The 14,582-nt window shown below is 39.4% G+C and overlaps 1 protein-coding gene across 3 annotated transcripts in view; it reads left to right on the top strand.

The window, feature by feature from the left end:
• The window catches only part of LOC131079419 (protein VASCULAR ASSOCIATED DEATH 1, chloroplastic), a 179,452-nt gene that overhangs the window by 51,329 nt on the left and 113,541 nt on the right, over positions 1–14,582 (top strand). For 2 of the 3 annotated variants that reach the window (XM_058017360.2, XM_058017359.2), the window contains exons 3-4: positions 9,768–9,818; positions 10,054–10,134. In XM_058017360.2, the coding sequence (XP_057873343.1) occupies positions 9,768–9,818; positions 10,054–10,134 (132 nt within the window). The remainder of the gene's footprint in view (positions 1–9,767; positions 9,819–10,053; positions 10,135–14,582) is intronic. The other variant, XM_058017361.2, reaches the window with a different exon arrangement.

Here is a 14,582-nt window from a genome sequence, read left to right as displayed (position 1 = left end):
TATGACCCCCAAACACTTGCAAAGCAGAGAGATTGACAAGACTGCTGCGAAAAGACCCCAAAAACAACGCCAAAAGACCGGAAGGGCCTAAAAAGCAGGGGGTCTCCATTTGCAATGGGGCGATGTGTGAAAACGTCACAACAGTACTGTGCTCATCCCAAGCACGAGTTATCATCCCCAGACACATGGACAAACATAAATAGTAAATAAGTGGTTGGAGGGTTATTTGAGGAACTACGTTTCAGAGCAGCAGAAGGCCTGGGTAAGATGGCTACATCTTGGTGAATACTGCTACAATTCCACTTATCACATGTCCATTAGGATGTCACCTTTCATGGCACCTTACGGTTATGAGGCCCCTAATTTTGCTGATTTGGTGTTTGGAGATAGTAGAGCACCTCAGGCTAGGGATATGGTTCAGCAGTGTCAGGATATTCTGAAGGCATTGAAGGACAACCTCCAGATTGCTCGGAATTGGCAGAAGTTGTATGCTGATCAACAGTGTATTGAGCGCTCATTTGAGGTTGATGATATGGTCTACCTAAGACTTCAGCCCTTCAGACAGTCTACTCTCAAGAAGAGTGGAGCAAAAAAACTCAAGCCACGTTTCTATGGACTATTCAGGGTCATCAGGAGAGTGGGAGTTGTGGCTTACGAGTTGGAGCTACTAGCGAGTAGCCGAGTACATAATGTCTTCCACGTGTCACGCCTCAAAAAGGCGCTTGGGCACAGTGTGATAGTCTCTTCTGACTTGCCTCCTTTGGATGAAGAGGGAGAATTGGTGCTAGTTCCTGAGGCCATCCTTGATGTGAGGGAACGATTGTTGAGGAGGAGGACCATCTGAGAGTATTTGGTGAAGTGGAAGGACTTACCGGTGGAGGATGCTACATGGGAGAATGAGGAGGTTTTACAGCATCCTGGCTTGCGATTGCTTGAGGACAAGCAATTTTGGGAAGGGCGGATTGTAATATCCCCTTCCTTGTGATGTTGCATTCAGTGGTCCATTGGCCTATTCCGGAGACCCGTAGGCTATGTGGAAAGGTGAATTAAGGGTTCCCATGTTCCTTGGAGTTCCGACCAGACTTGTCAGGGGTGGAATGTGAACTTACTATTTTTAGTAAGTTAGGGTTTGGCCGTCGGGATGGTATAGAGTTGCTAAGCTCGCCAAGCTCTTTCTCTGGTTGCGAAGATAACGATTTTGGGAGCATTATTTCATGACTTACTATTTTTAGTAAGTAGTAGTTTGGGGGATTCTATTTTTGGCAGTCTTGGATTTGGTCCTGTTCCAGCACAATTCAATGATCCTCATTGCTCAGCTTCATCCGGATTCTGTTGATAATCAGTATTGGAGTTATAAGCAATTTAATTAAATATTATTCCTTATCCTAAGGTTATTATTTAATTATTTAATTACTAATTGATGTTATGAGGAATTGTGTAGAAATTGATATTTTTCCTAAGTCTTGCCTAGGCGAATTATTTAATGAATATATGAGACTTTATTTTCGATATACTCCAAAGTTATATCATGCCAAAATTGTGGTCTTCTTCCTAGGCGCGATTTTTGGACTTAGGAAAGTGGGCGCCACTTTGGGACAACCACTTGAAATGAAACGCAATTTGAATGAGGCAAATTTGGATGCAGTTTCATTTGAATTTCAGAATGGAAAAGCTATATAAACAGGTGTTTGGCTCCTCATTGGATCATCCAGAGAAAATATATCGTTATGCTGTCGGAATGACTCCAGACTTCTTCGAGGGTGAATACCTCCTAGATCCTTCCTTTCGGTTTCGAGTGTGAGATATCACTCCTAGCTGTGGTTCATAGTTGTGAGCTATTTGATGACTTTTTGGGTGTGTTGGTGAAGAGTTGTGTGCTGCTGGTTTTTTTGGTGTTGCTGGTGTGTGCTTGCTGGAAGTGTATTTTGCTCGTGGCTACGTGTGTGTTGAGTGCATCATTCTGGGTGAGGGCTTGTTGGAAGCGCATCGGGGAGACAATAATTCTCCTATATCGGTGTGGCAATTGGAGAACTCTCCAATTTACAGTTGTAGATCGAACTATTCAGCCAAAACGCCATTTCCAGAATTGCCTTGGATTGCATGCATTGTTGTTGATTCTCCCCAGTTGCAGTTTCAAGGTATTGTTTTGTTTTCTTATGTCATACGTTTCATTAGCTTCTGGTTTGGCATGATTCGATTGGATTTTGAGAGAGTTACAAGCGTTTTAGTGGGTTTCGAGATGGCTGGTTTTGCGTTTTCCTTGTGTTTGATTTCAGAACAGCAAGTAGTGTTTTTGGTTAGAGTGTGTTAGTGAATTCTTGAGATATGTACTTCATTCTATCTTCTTTCACATCTCTATCGTTGTAAGAATTGCTTCAGTAGTAGTGACCAATTCATTCTATGCCGCAATTTCCCGCTGAACAAGTGGAAGAGGATGGCTTAGCCGCCTGTATGTTTTGTAATTCAGTTTTGTCGTTTTGTCTTCCCACTGAGCAAGTGGTTGAGTGATATTGTCCTCCCGCTGAGATATGCGGTTGAGTGATGGTTTTATGTAAAAGTCCTCCCGTTGCATAAGCGGTAGAGTGATTTGGTCTTGTTATGCTCTTGTTGCCTTGGCTGGTTTACCGCCAAGTTCTTGTGCTTCATCCCGCTGAAAAGTGGAAGGGGTTGGCTTGTTGCCCGGTATTGTATTTGCATTGTAATTTCCAGCAGATTAGTGAGCTAACGAACCCCTTGTCACCGTATGCTCTCACCTTCCCACATTGGGCGCTTGGTGATCAAAAAGTGAAAGGGTTACTTTTCAGTAGCATTGGGATTATATTTCCTAACTTTAACGGGTGCATTGTACTATTTGTTGTTCTTGAAAACCGAAAAAAAATAAGTGGGAATATTACATAGTGACATTGGGAAGCGTGCATAAAATATTAAGGGCTGTTTGGCATAGTTAGTTGTTTGGTACTTGGTCGCCCCGTTCCTAACTCCCATTCACCACTGACTTGGAGCCATTCAGAGGTGTTTTGATGGAGATATGGACTTCACAATGTTGCTGGTTTGATTTTTGGTGATGCTGATAGGCTATATCGGATTTGGTAAACTGTTCATTTTGGATTGTGGTTTTTAGTTTCATGTTTTGTAGCTTCTTGGAATACCTTCTTTACCTATTGGAGATTGGAGCTTTATTGTACTGACAGTATCTTGCAGAGTTGCTCATTGTAAGGCTGTATTTAGTAGTACTGAAACCGTCCATTTCATTTTGCAGTTTACTTTCTTGTATTGCCCACTTCATAAGTGGAAGAGGCTGGCCTTCCCGCCTATTTCTATTTCATATTTTACTCTTGTCCTCTCGCTTCATAAGTTGAAGTGGCTGGCTTCACCGCCTATCTCAATTTCATATTGTACTCCTGTCCTCTCGTTGAATAAGTGGTTGAGTGATAGTTTTGTTATATCTAGTCCTCTCGCTGAAAAGTGGTTGAGTGATTGTCATTTGCTTAATTCAGTCCTCCCGCTGACAAGTGGTTGAGTGATTGCTTTACTTTTAGATTTCCTTTCAATGCAAGTTTTTGATTATCCTAACCTTAATGGGTGCTAATGTTGTGTTAAATTTTTAAAAAAAGCTAAGGGGTATATTACATTAGGTTTTTTGGTGTAATTGTTCCATTTGTTCTCAGGGCAGTAGAGGTAGGCTAGGGACTTTTTGGACATGCTAGGTGTTGGTCCTAACCGGTGCTGAGAGGGGAGGGGTGAATCAACACTATACTGGTTCTACTAGATTTAACCTTAATCAAAGTTTCTACTCAAACTTAACACTTTTTAGTATAAGTAGCATTAATAAGAAACATGCACACATAAAAAAAATCAATCACACATGAACACCAAGGTTTATCATGTGGAAACCCAAATGGGAGAAAACCACGGTGTGAGTAGAAACTCACAAAATCTGCACTCTTCTGGAGTACGCCCGGTGAGGAGCTATCCCTATTAGGAGATTACAAAGACGCTGTCAGGTGCCACCCGGTTAAGGGATTTCCTTCAAGGCTTGTTAGAACCTTTACCCTGTTAGAGGTAGCCTTGTTAAAGGACTTAGGATCATCAATTAAGATGTCACCCGGTTAAGGGATTTTACAAAGGGACCTGTTAAAGTCCACCCGGTTAAGGGATTTTATTGGTGTAGTTATTAGAAAACAACAGAGAGAATGATCTACTATAATAGCTACTCTTAGCTTAATCAGATCCAATTTAAGCTCTTTGTTTTGACCATCGGTTACACTTGCTCTGCACTTTGCATTCTTTCTCTACTCTTCACACTATCCAATCTCTGCACACTCTCTTAACTACTCTGCTATTCACTTTTAGTAATTCTGCACTCTTCTCACCTTGCTGGATTGCCTCTCTTCTAGATTGCACTTAGCAATTTTATGATCAAACGTTTTGGTTTTCGCCAAAAACCTTTATACCATGTTTTGCCAACACATAACTGCTGTTTTCTAAATGAGTTCAAACCTAAAAATTGGTAAATTTGAAATTCAAATCTTCTCGCACTTTCTCTACGTGCTCTCCATCATTCTTGCCAGCAATTCATCCTTATCTGCCACCACAACTCATAATTTTAGCAACTTCTGGGTCGTGTTATGACTTTTTAATGCGAACTGGAAAATCCGCACAAAGCTTGCCTTAACTGGTTGTTAACTGCTGTAGACTTCACTAGCAGTTTGCTTGATGATATCTCACCCTGACTGACTCAGCTTTGGTCATCGCGTCCAACTTACCTGTCACTGCTCCGAGATTCTTGGTGGATAGCATCCTTCAACCTGTATCACCAGTTCACCGGTGTAACTCTTCATCTTTTGCCACCAGTCACTGATCATCAAGCAGACTAATCACCTGTCTGTCCAGAGTGTTCCGGTTGTACATAAGACTACTAAACTGCAATCTGAGTCACCTCCCGTGACCGCATCATCATTTCAATTGCCAGTTTAAGAAACTAATCTCAACACCTATCGGATGCTTGACTAACCGGTCAGGTACTCTGTTTATCCTTCAACCGATTAGTCTTCGACCAACACATTGCTTAAGTGTGTCAATAATGCATATTAGGGAAGCACTAAATCCTCCATACTGTTTGCAGCCATGAGTAAACCATTGAGGTTTACCACACCTCCTTGCCTATGAGCTTGGCCTTATTCATTGATAAGTGTTTGTCATCAATGACAATACTAACTGATGAACCGGTTGTGCCAACACCATCAGTTATGCCAACACTAGGTACCTTTGATATTAATTGAGAACTGATTTAGGGCCAATAAAAAGGGTAGAAAGATTGATCTTTTATGTCATTTGATTGGTAGCTTTATTTTCCATGTGTGTGCATGTTGGAATTTGTTATCTTCTATGGCTTGTTTACTGATGTTCTACTCTATATCTGAGCTGAATTTTGTAGGGAAGGTCTTTGCAGAAGTTTTCGGTTGGATTCCACAACTTGTTCTCCTTGGGTTGCTTTTCCTTCACTTGCTCTTTCTCATATAGTTCATGTGGTGAAAGGGTAGGGCACATTCTATCAAGTTGTCCATGATCATTGTAGATGCATCATTATAAGGAATATTGTTGTAGTCAATGGACTGTTCCCACTCTCTCTTCCACATCTAGTAGAATCCCATTGGGCAGTGGTTTCTCTTGATCAATGTTGAACATATCCTAGTCTAATTGAGCACTTTAGATTGTGCAGTGAACTAATAAGCAATAATATGTTCACATATTGCATTTCCTATATTGTGCAGTGTAAATTCTTGAATGAAGCCTTATACAAATGGGAACAATGCTTGGAAGATCCTCCATATGATTGAATTCTATAGACATTGGCTTCATGAACATGCCAACTTTTCAAAAATCAGGAGTTTCTTGTGGAAAACCTAACCCTTTTCTTGCTTGAGGACAAAGAAACAAATAATATATCGCTTAATCATCATCATTATATGTATTGGCCTGGAATGTTTCTAGTTTTTATGTATCCAAACTTTCATGTTTTGTGGGCCAGTATATACAGCTCACATCTGCAAATTAAAGCATTCTTTTTGAGAAGACTCAACCTCTGCGCCAATTATATATACCTGGAAATCTCCTAATCAAGCATTCTCTTTAATAAGGCACATTTTCTGGCCCTTTTTATTCATAGAAAATAGTACCTTCGGAGGGTTCTTCATGCTCATATAGCAGCCATTGTCCTTTTTGGAGGGAAAAACAACTTTTCAATCAATTTGTGGGAGTGGTAAATAAAATGGAGAAGACTTTTGTAGAAATCGTAGGGATATATTTATTAATCTCAGATTTGAAAGTGGGAGAAGGCTTGCTTTCGTCTCCTTGTGAGGGGCTTTGGCTGTTAGGCTTGGGAGTATTGGAGGAGGAGTGTTGTGCTTTGCACACACTCCTCGTTGCGGACAAAGTCCTGAAGTCCAGCCTAGAACGAGAAAGATTCCAGGATTTCAGTTCTATAGGCGTAAAAATTACCGCACGGTTGCAGACCCCAGTGAGCCCAGTTCGTCAAACCAGCAATTTGTTGCCCAGAGGGCACTGTTTACACAGTCCTAGTTGCTACTACTCCGGTTGCCCCTTCTATTCCACTGATTCAGCCACAGATGGCACAAAATCAACCTGCTCCAAATGGTGCGACCTGGTTGGCGGACAACCCATCCTGAATAGTTTTCACAAATTACCATGATATGCCCAAAAGTCCGGATAGGTTTTGTTTAATCTTTCATGTAAATGATCTAAACAGGACAACAAAAGAGCATATCAAAATATTTGAGGATGCGTTGCGTAACAGACGGATCGAGTATGCAGATGTTGCATGTAGTCTCTTCCCTTACTCTTTAGGAGAAGACGAATTTTACTGGTTTATCCACTTGCCAATATCGTCTATTGATTCTTGGGAAAAGATAAAGACAACTTTTATAGGAAAATATGGTATTCCCACAACTCCAACCGAGTTGTACAAACAGTTCGTAGAAGTGAAGAGACAAGGCCACGAGCCAATTAGTTCTTTCAATAACAAATTTCCCAAGGCCTTCACCCGGTTGCAAGATCCGTATGTGGTGAGTGATGCTTCGGCAAGGGAGATTTATTATTCAACTCTGGATTATCTGACAACGATGTTTATCCGACAATCCTAACTTGCACCAACTACATTAATGGAGGCGTATACTAAGGCCATGGAGATCAGTAAGGGTTTAGCCCAGAATATTGCGGGACCATTGCTGCAATTGGGACCGCCCGCGATGCCCAATCAGATTCAAGAGATCAGTCAAGCCTTAGCCCACTAAACACCTATCATGAATCCAATCCCGCAATTGACATATCAGCCCCCGCAAATCAGCTGGTGCTCCATCCTGGACCACCTATATCTCAAATCCCCCCCAATCAACCCGTGTTTCTATAAAATACTGCAGTATCTTCTAGAACACAGGAGGAAAAGGATGAGATGCAAGAGTTAACTGACCAAATGAAGAAGCTTTTCTCTGAGGTCACTTATTTGCGAAACCAGAATAATCAATTGCAGAATAACTAGAGGAACCAGCACCAAGGCCAACACCAAAATCAATATCAAAATCAAGGTTATCAAAGGCCAGCTAGAACATGGAATACCCGTCCTAACAATGGTGGAGTTCCTACTCTATTAGGTAACCCACCAACACCTGAAAACAAGCCGACAGACAAGGTATTTCTAGCAGAGGCAGCTCTATCCAAATTGGTGTAGGCTACATAACACCAACCAACACTCAGAGCTGCAGTGTGATGAATTTCAAGTGGTGGCTAACATATTTCAACGGGAGGTTGAAAACACAACATCCCAATCAACGTCTCCTACTGGATATGAGATAATTCCGTCACCTAGGTATGATACAACCCTGGTCTTGGAAACCTACATTCCACCCTTCTTCTTTCCTAATCAGGATGAAAATGAAGTGGCAGATCCAAATCAGCCCGCAGATGTGAACGCTTTCCAGCAGTATGAGCACGACAACCGGGGGTATTATAACAATAACAATCAGAACAACAACAGTGGCCCATACACCACTTCCACACTTCCAAAGGATATTCAAGTTCCCCAAGACCAGAACGCGAATAATAACCCAGGTTATCCCAGGGCGCCACAAGAGTACGCAAGCCAAGGTCAACCGCAAAAAGCGCAAACTTCTTCTAAGGCACCTCTTTTCCCAAACCAACTAACTGCCACAAACCAGAGTCCAAATGCTAAACCCTCTCAAGTAGAGCAGCTTTCCAGTAATGCAAAAGTTACTAGGTTAGGCCAATTGGTGGCAGATGAATTCAAGAAGGTCAAAACCAGTTTGTCCCTCGCTGAACTAATGAGGCTTTCTGAGGTCAGAGATATGGTCTCGGGCAGCCTTAGGGAGGGATCACCAACTCAGACGAAGGGAGGCGATGAGAACCTGGGACAAAGAGCTCCACCAGAGCAACCTACAAAAATCAACAATGAAGTAAGAGAGAGAGGACCAACAAATCCTAGAGGTGCAACAGTGAATTAGTTGTATAGGCGGAATCCTTAGTTGATCAGTCCATGGGAACTGGTTTTGAAGTTCGTTCATGGGGAAGAGCTCAAGATAATTCAGTAATGAACATTGATACAGTCCCAATAGAACCCACTATCAATCTGTTCACGAAAAAGTTGGAACCCCCACCTTTCTTACTGACACTTAGGATCTTTGGCAAAAATCTACACAATTGTCTCATAGATTCAGGAGCTTTAGCTAATATTATGCCCTTATTTGTGTGCACTGCTTTAGGCCTAACCCCCACCAAGACTAACTGGAAAGTGACACAATTGGACAAATCTGAGGTAAATGTGGTGGGTGAGTTAAATAATATCCATATGCAGCTGGCAATAGATCCGTGCATCCAGATGTACGTTGATATCCATGTAGTGGACATTCTAGTGGCATGGTATGTTGCTCAGCCGAGACTAGACCCGCGTCCTTAACGGCTGGCCACATTCAAGCTTTACCCACATGTGGCTGCCATGGAGAGGGGTAGTAAACCAAATCCGAATTGAGTTTGAACCCAGGCTTAAGCTGATCATTACTGAGTATAATCAGACCAATGAGACTCTATTTTTGGAGTCTGATATGGGAACCTACAGAACTGATATAAGTTCAACAAATGAAGTTTTGTTGGTTCAATGTTCGAATCCAGTTCTAAATCTGGAAAGAATTGTAGAGGATCATGATGATGTGACATCATCACCAGAGCAAAATGAGCTGTTTAGCAGCTTCAGACTTTTTCTGCAAATGTGCAGAACGAACACAACACTTGAACACAGAATTTTCATTGAAGACCTACTTCTACCCAACTGGTGCAGGGTTCACAATGTTGCCCATTCTGAAATAACATGTTCATTGTGTAGGGTAGCGTTGAACCAAGTATGCAAGAAACACCCGGATGTATTAAAGACTCATGCATTTAGCAATAATTAAAGACCCGGTAGTAGTTTGATGATTCCAGTTTTTAGGTACGTTGGCTTCATTCAATCAACTCTCCACACTCAGCAATAATTAACTGGCAGTTCACCGAGGACCCAAAAGGAACATTAGAAGAGAGCTCTTTGTATATGACAGTTTTTGCTGCTAAGATTTCTCTGATGACTGTTTGTGGAACATAAACGATTCCAAAAATGATATTGTTACTCTGTTAGCTTATTCACTATATAGTTTAAATAAGTATAATGTTCACTAATTGGTGAAGTTTGGCCATGAATACAGGTTTTGGTGAGGGATTTCAACTGCGCAGTTCAAAAAAATATACTTCTTCAGGTGCATTTGCTTTTAATTATAAAATTAATAATCAAATGGGTTTGGTCCCTCTACTGAAAGAAACTTTTTTCCATTGTTCAATGTTTGTTAGATCTACTATTAATGTATTTTATTCCTGGAATGTTAGGTGTTTTAAACCAAATGATTAAGAGATAATGTAGTTTAGCGAGTGTACAACCAAGATAGTCAGTGAACTTAAAACACACAAATTTACTCTTTATTTGTATTTTTGCAGGGTCACATGTATTTATTTGTGCGATATGTTTGTTTCTATTCCAATATATTTGGATATGAGAAAAAGGTACACTCTAAAAATGTAATGCTATATTTATCCTTTTTTGGGAAGTGAATAAAGGCATGGCTTAAAGGACTAGAATGAAAGGAATTTTTAGATTTAGAATTTAGAGATTTAATTTGTACCGCTGTTGAATCGTCAAATAAGTTTATTTTGTTTAATACCTAGAAAAATGTTTCAGAATTTTCTCATATTCAATCCTGATTATTTGTTAATATTTTTGAATTACAAGATAATCTCCAGTGAGCTTTTCTTTTTTCCTGTATTTTCCATAGATATACCCTGTTATCATTTTCATTTCTTCTTCCAATTGAAGTTTATATTCATGTCATTTGTTTTCCAAGGATTATAATAAGTGTATGTGATCTTTGTTCTATGATTTATTGTCTTGTACACATGTTTCTTTTGAGATGTCCATGAGTAACCATAGTTACCAAGAGACTCCATTATAAGAATTAGGATTGTGTCCCTGTCCCTGTACCCACAATTCTGGTGACTGCATTTGTATATAATATAGCTGTCTGCTTATTCATTTACTCTCATACCCTAATGTGATTGGAGTACCATTCCCATATGGATACCTGAATCCCTGTGTCTTTTGGTAACTATGTGAGAAACGGAATACTATTAGTAGATTGCTATTGCATTTCCAAATCCCCTGCTACAGAGTTTGGTTCAGGCTTTGAAGCAACGAGTGTTATTTTCTGTGCAGGCTATTCTCTAGATGAATCTTTCAATGATGGTTATGCAGGTTGCTGTAGGAGGTTGTATGCCAGGATATGCTTTACAAGAAAATAATCCTGACATGGCAGCTTTGGACAGGAGGATTGCATCATTATGAAAACTGTACAATTATGTCATGAGATTATGTGTATTTTGCTGGAACATGTTCTTTAGGTGGAGGAGCAGTTGCATTTTATGGGAGGTGTATATTTGCCAACGAAATTGATGTTGATAATTAATGGAAAATATTGTTGAAGATGATCTACAAATGATAGTTTTCACCATAGTTTTAGGATTTGGACTTGTACTTTAGCTCGGCATCCCAAAATTTTGACTCAAGCTCAAGACTCACAAAAAATTCGGCACGGACTCGACAAAAAAAAAGAAATTAGTTCCCTCAGACAACATAAATGATAAAAGCCTAATTTGAGTATCAATTTGTCATAACTTAAATATTACACATCATATGATCCTCAACTCTCAAAATTTAAAATTTCATAGTTTGAATTGTATAACAGCAATATAAATTTATCATTGTTTACGTATGATGATATGTCAAAATGAAATAAAAAACCAAATACAATCTACATCTTCCACTTTCCCCTTCTAATGTTAACATAATTTTTCAGGTCTTGAACTAGAAGATTCTATAGTTTAAAAAAGATATTGGATTATTTCTTCTAAAGTGTCTTCGTTTTCATCCATTGCTTCCAGTTTTGCTGCTTCTGCTGCTCCTCTCTCTAATTCTGCCAGATTTTTATCAATAAGGATGATATTATCTTGTTCATTGACAATCCATTCATCTTAAGGATCAACCTCATCCAAGTTGATGGAATCATGTGAAATGCCCTCAACCTTTCTAGTTCTAAGGCGACGGTTGTACTGAATGAAGACGAGCATTGAGGCACTCTAGGGTCAACCTGTTTCTCTTTTTCATGTGAATGCTCTTAAATAAGCTTCAATTGTCTTCACAACTAGAAGTACTACATGGCTGGGACAAAATACAAATGGCTAGCCTTTGAAAATTTGGCATGGCAGCACCATGATTCTCCCACCGTAAATCTACAAAAAAGCATTTAAATTTTTTAAGAATAAAGTTAAAAATGTAAGAATCAAGTTTCTAATTTCTACTTGTAGTATTGAACTAAAATTTTTTCCTGGTTGTTATAATATTGAGCTAAAGAAAATAGTCTCCCCTTTGCACCCTTGTAGAAGTTGAATAGATAGATGAAATATAGAAAATATTTATTATGTATGTAAAATGGATGTTTCTAGAGACTCAACATTTCCAAATTCATAAATAAGATATAGTAAATCTCACCTCCAATTTATCAAGAATTTTGTCTCTCATCTCACGATTTGGCTCCATCTTACCAATGCATGTAATAGCTCTTGCCATGACCTACTCATCATCCTTAAATGTATCATAGAAGTAAAATCTCAGGTTCAAGTAGTAGGTCAAGGCATGCATTGGTTGGTGGAGTTGGTTTGTCCATCTACAACCATTGATGTGCCAAATGATTTCATATTTTTTTTCTACAATAGTAATGCAAAATGGCCTCTTTGGCCTCATCCATGGCTTCATAAAGGAGACCCATTGGCATGTCATTTCCATCCAGCATACAAAAAACCCTGACCAAAGTTTCTATCACCTAAAAAACTCAAAAACAAATTTTAAATTATTACAAAATCAATCCTTAATATTGTTGTATTTGTTACTTACCTTGATTAACTCCTCTCCATTTTTAATGAACAAGTCATAAAAAATGGAGATTCCAACCAAGTGTCAAATAGAGACATTTGCTTGAGATGAGGAGCTTTGCAAAGTGAGGAAATGGCTAGCAAATTGTGTCACTCTTGGTCACACAAGCTCTTTGCCATTTGTATTTTTTCTATGATAGGACCCAAGTATGGTTATAGATAAATTTGATAACTTGTTTAGAATCTTCCACCACACTTTTGACCCATCCGATTTTCCCAATGTCCTCTAACAACAAATCCAAGCAATATGAAATACAAGGAGTGCATGAAATAGTAGGATGCCTCTCCGTAATAAGTCTCCTTGTGGCTACATATGTTGTTGCATTGCCCGCGATAATTTCGACAACATTTCCACCCCAACCTCCTAGATCACCTTGCCCAATGTGACTACATGTGAGGCATCTATAGACTTCAATAACACCAATGTGCTATTAGAAGCCACTAAAACGTTAAGGAGAGACCTATTGATGGGTGTTTTATGACCACACCAACATAGAATAAAGTTTCCACTGGACACTCTATCCTCTCTTGAGCAAAATCTCGTGTATGATAAGATTGCGGAAGATCAGACAAGCGATTCCAAGGTTCCTACTGTGAACATGCGACTTTGTGATGGATATGAGCTTGTTTGGCTTGATGTATGCAATTTTGTGATGGAAAGTAAATGAGTGAAGAGTTTTGAGAAGTTCTAATCTAAATCTAAAGAACTCAAAAGACAACAAAGGCTCAGGTGAAATCAACCACACTTTGTTTCGCCAACTCTAGACAACTATGCAAAGGGAGGTGCAATATTCAAGGGTTGTGCAAAAGATTTTCATATCACCAATGAACACCATCGAGACGAACAATGTTCAGTCGTGATCGAAGTTAAACATACACATAAAAGGGGCGCAATCCAACCTTACGCTGCAAATAGAAATCATCTATTTGCAAAAGGTATGAGCAAATGATCTCACCATGAAATAATATCATCTATCTCATCCATTGCTTGAAAACAAATCTAAACTACTTGAGGAAGAGAAACCGTGCAAACTTTCAAAATTACAAAAGTAATCACCAAAACCAATGAGTTACTTCTTATTATCCTGATAGCTTATAGCAACAATCTCATACAAATTCTCTCTCTTTTACAAATGAAGGGGTGAACCCCTCTTATAGGTCCCAAGAATAAAAATGGACAACCAAGATTACATTGAAATCAAGGGCTATGATCTATCCATGCAAAACACTAATTAGGGTTTGACCATAAATAACCTACGCAGCACCAAGTAGTTGGCCTAACAATAAGGCATCAAACCCACTATGCATTAAATAACCCATCACTCCAAATAAGGTGCCCACTATGCATTAAGTAGCCCACAACTCCATCATGCATTAAATAAATCATCACCCAAAATAGGGTGTCCACTATGAAGTCATGATGGACTTGAGCTCACCTACGAAGATACTTGGCGTAGTTTCAAACTTACTCTAAAATGGCTGTCCTTTTCACACTTGGAGAAAATCTTCTCCCATCCTAACATTGTCTCCCAAGTCTTGCTAATGATGCTTGAAAATAAGGCAACATTCTCTAGATGATCCCTTGAGAAGGATTCCATGAAGAAGAATTCATGTAGCTTGCTTTTAAAATCTTCCACTGTTAGCTCCTCGTCAGTTAGTCTCTTTGTAAACAATGTCTTGATGGTATTGAGGATTTCTTCCTAAATTTTCTTGACTACTGTCCTCAATTGAGCTAACTCCTCATTTGATCTTTCGAAGAACTTGACATTTACTACATAGTAACACCGAGGGAAGTTATACACTTCATTTTCTTTGATGACTTCACCATCTTTCATCAATACTTTTAGGTGTGTGATAGTCATGTTCTGATAGATGTATGTGTCCTCCCATGGCTAGTCCTCATTCTCCAGTCTACCAAGGACAACCAGGACTCTAGCATATTTGGGCCAAGTCCTCAACGAACTTACCTGCTACAGTGAAAATGT

Source organism: Cryptomeria japonica, chromosome 6, assembly GCF_030272615.1.
Source record: "Cryptomeria japonica chromosome 6, Sugi_1.0, whole genome shotgun sequence".
Classification (NCBI taxonomy): Eukaryota; Viridiplantae; Streptophyta; class Pinopsida; order Cupressales; family Cupressaceae; genus Cryptomeria; species Cryptomeria japonica.
Note: the sequence above shows the minus strand (reverse complement) of the source record. Positions and strands in the feature narration are given on the sequence as shown.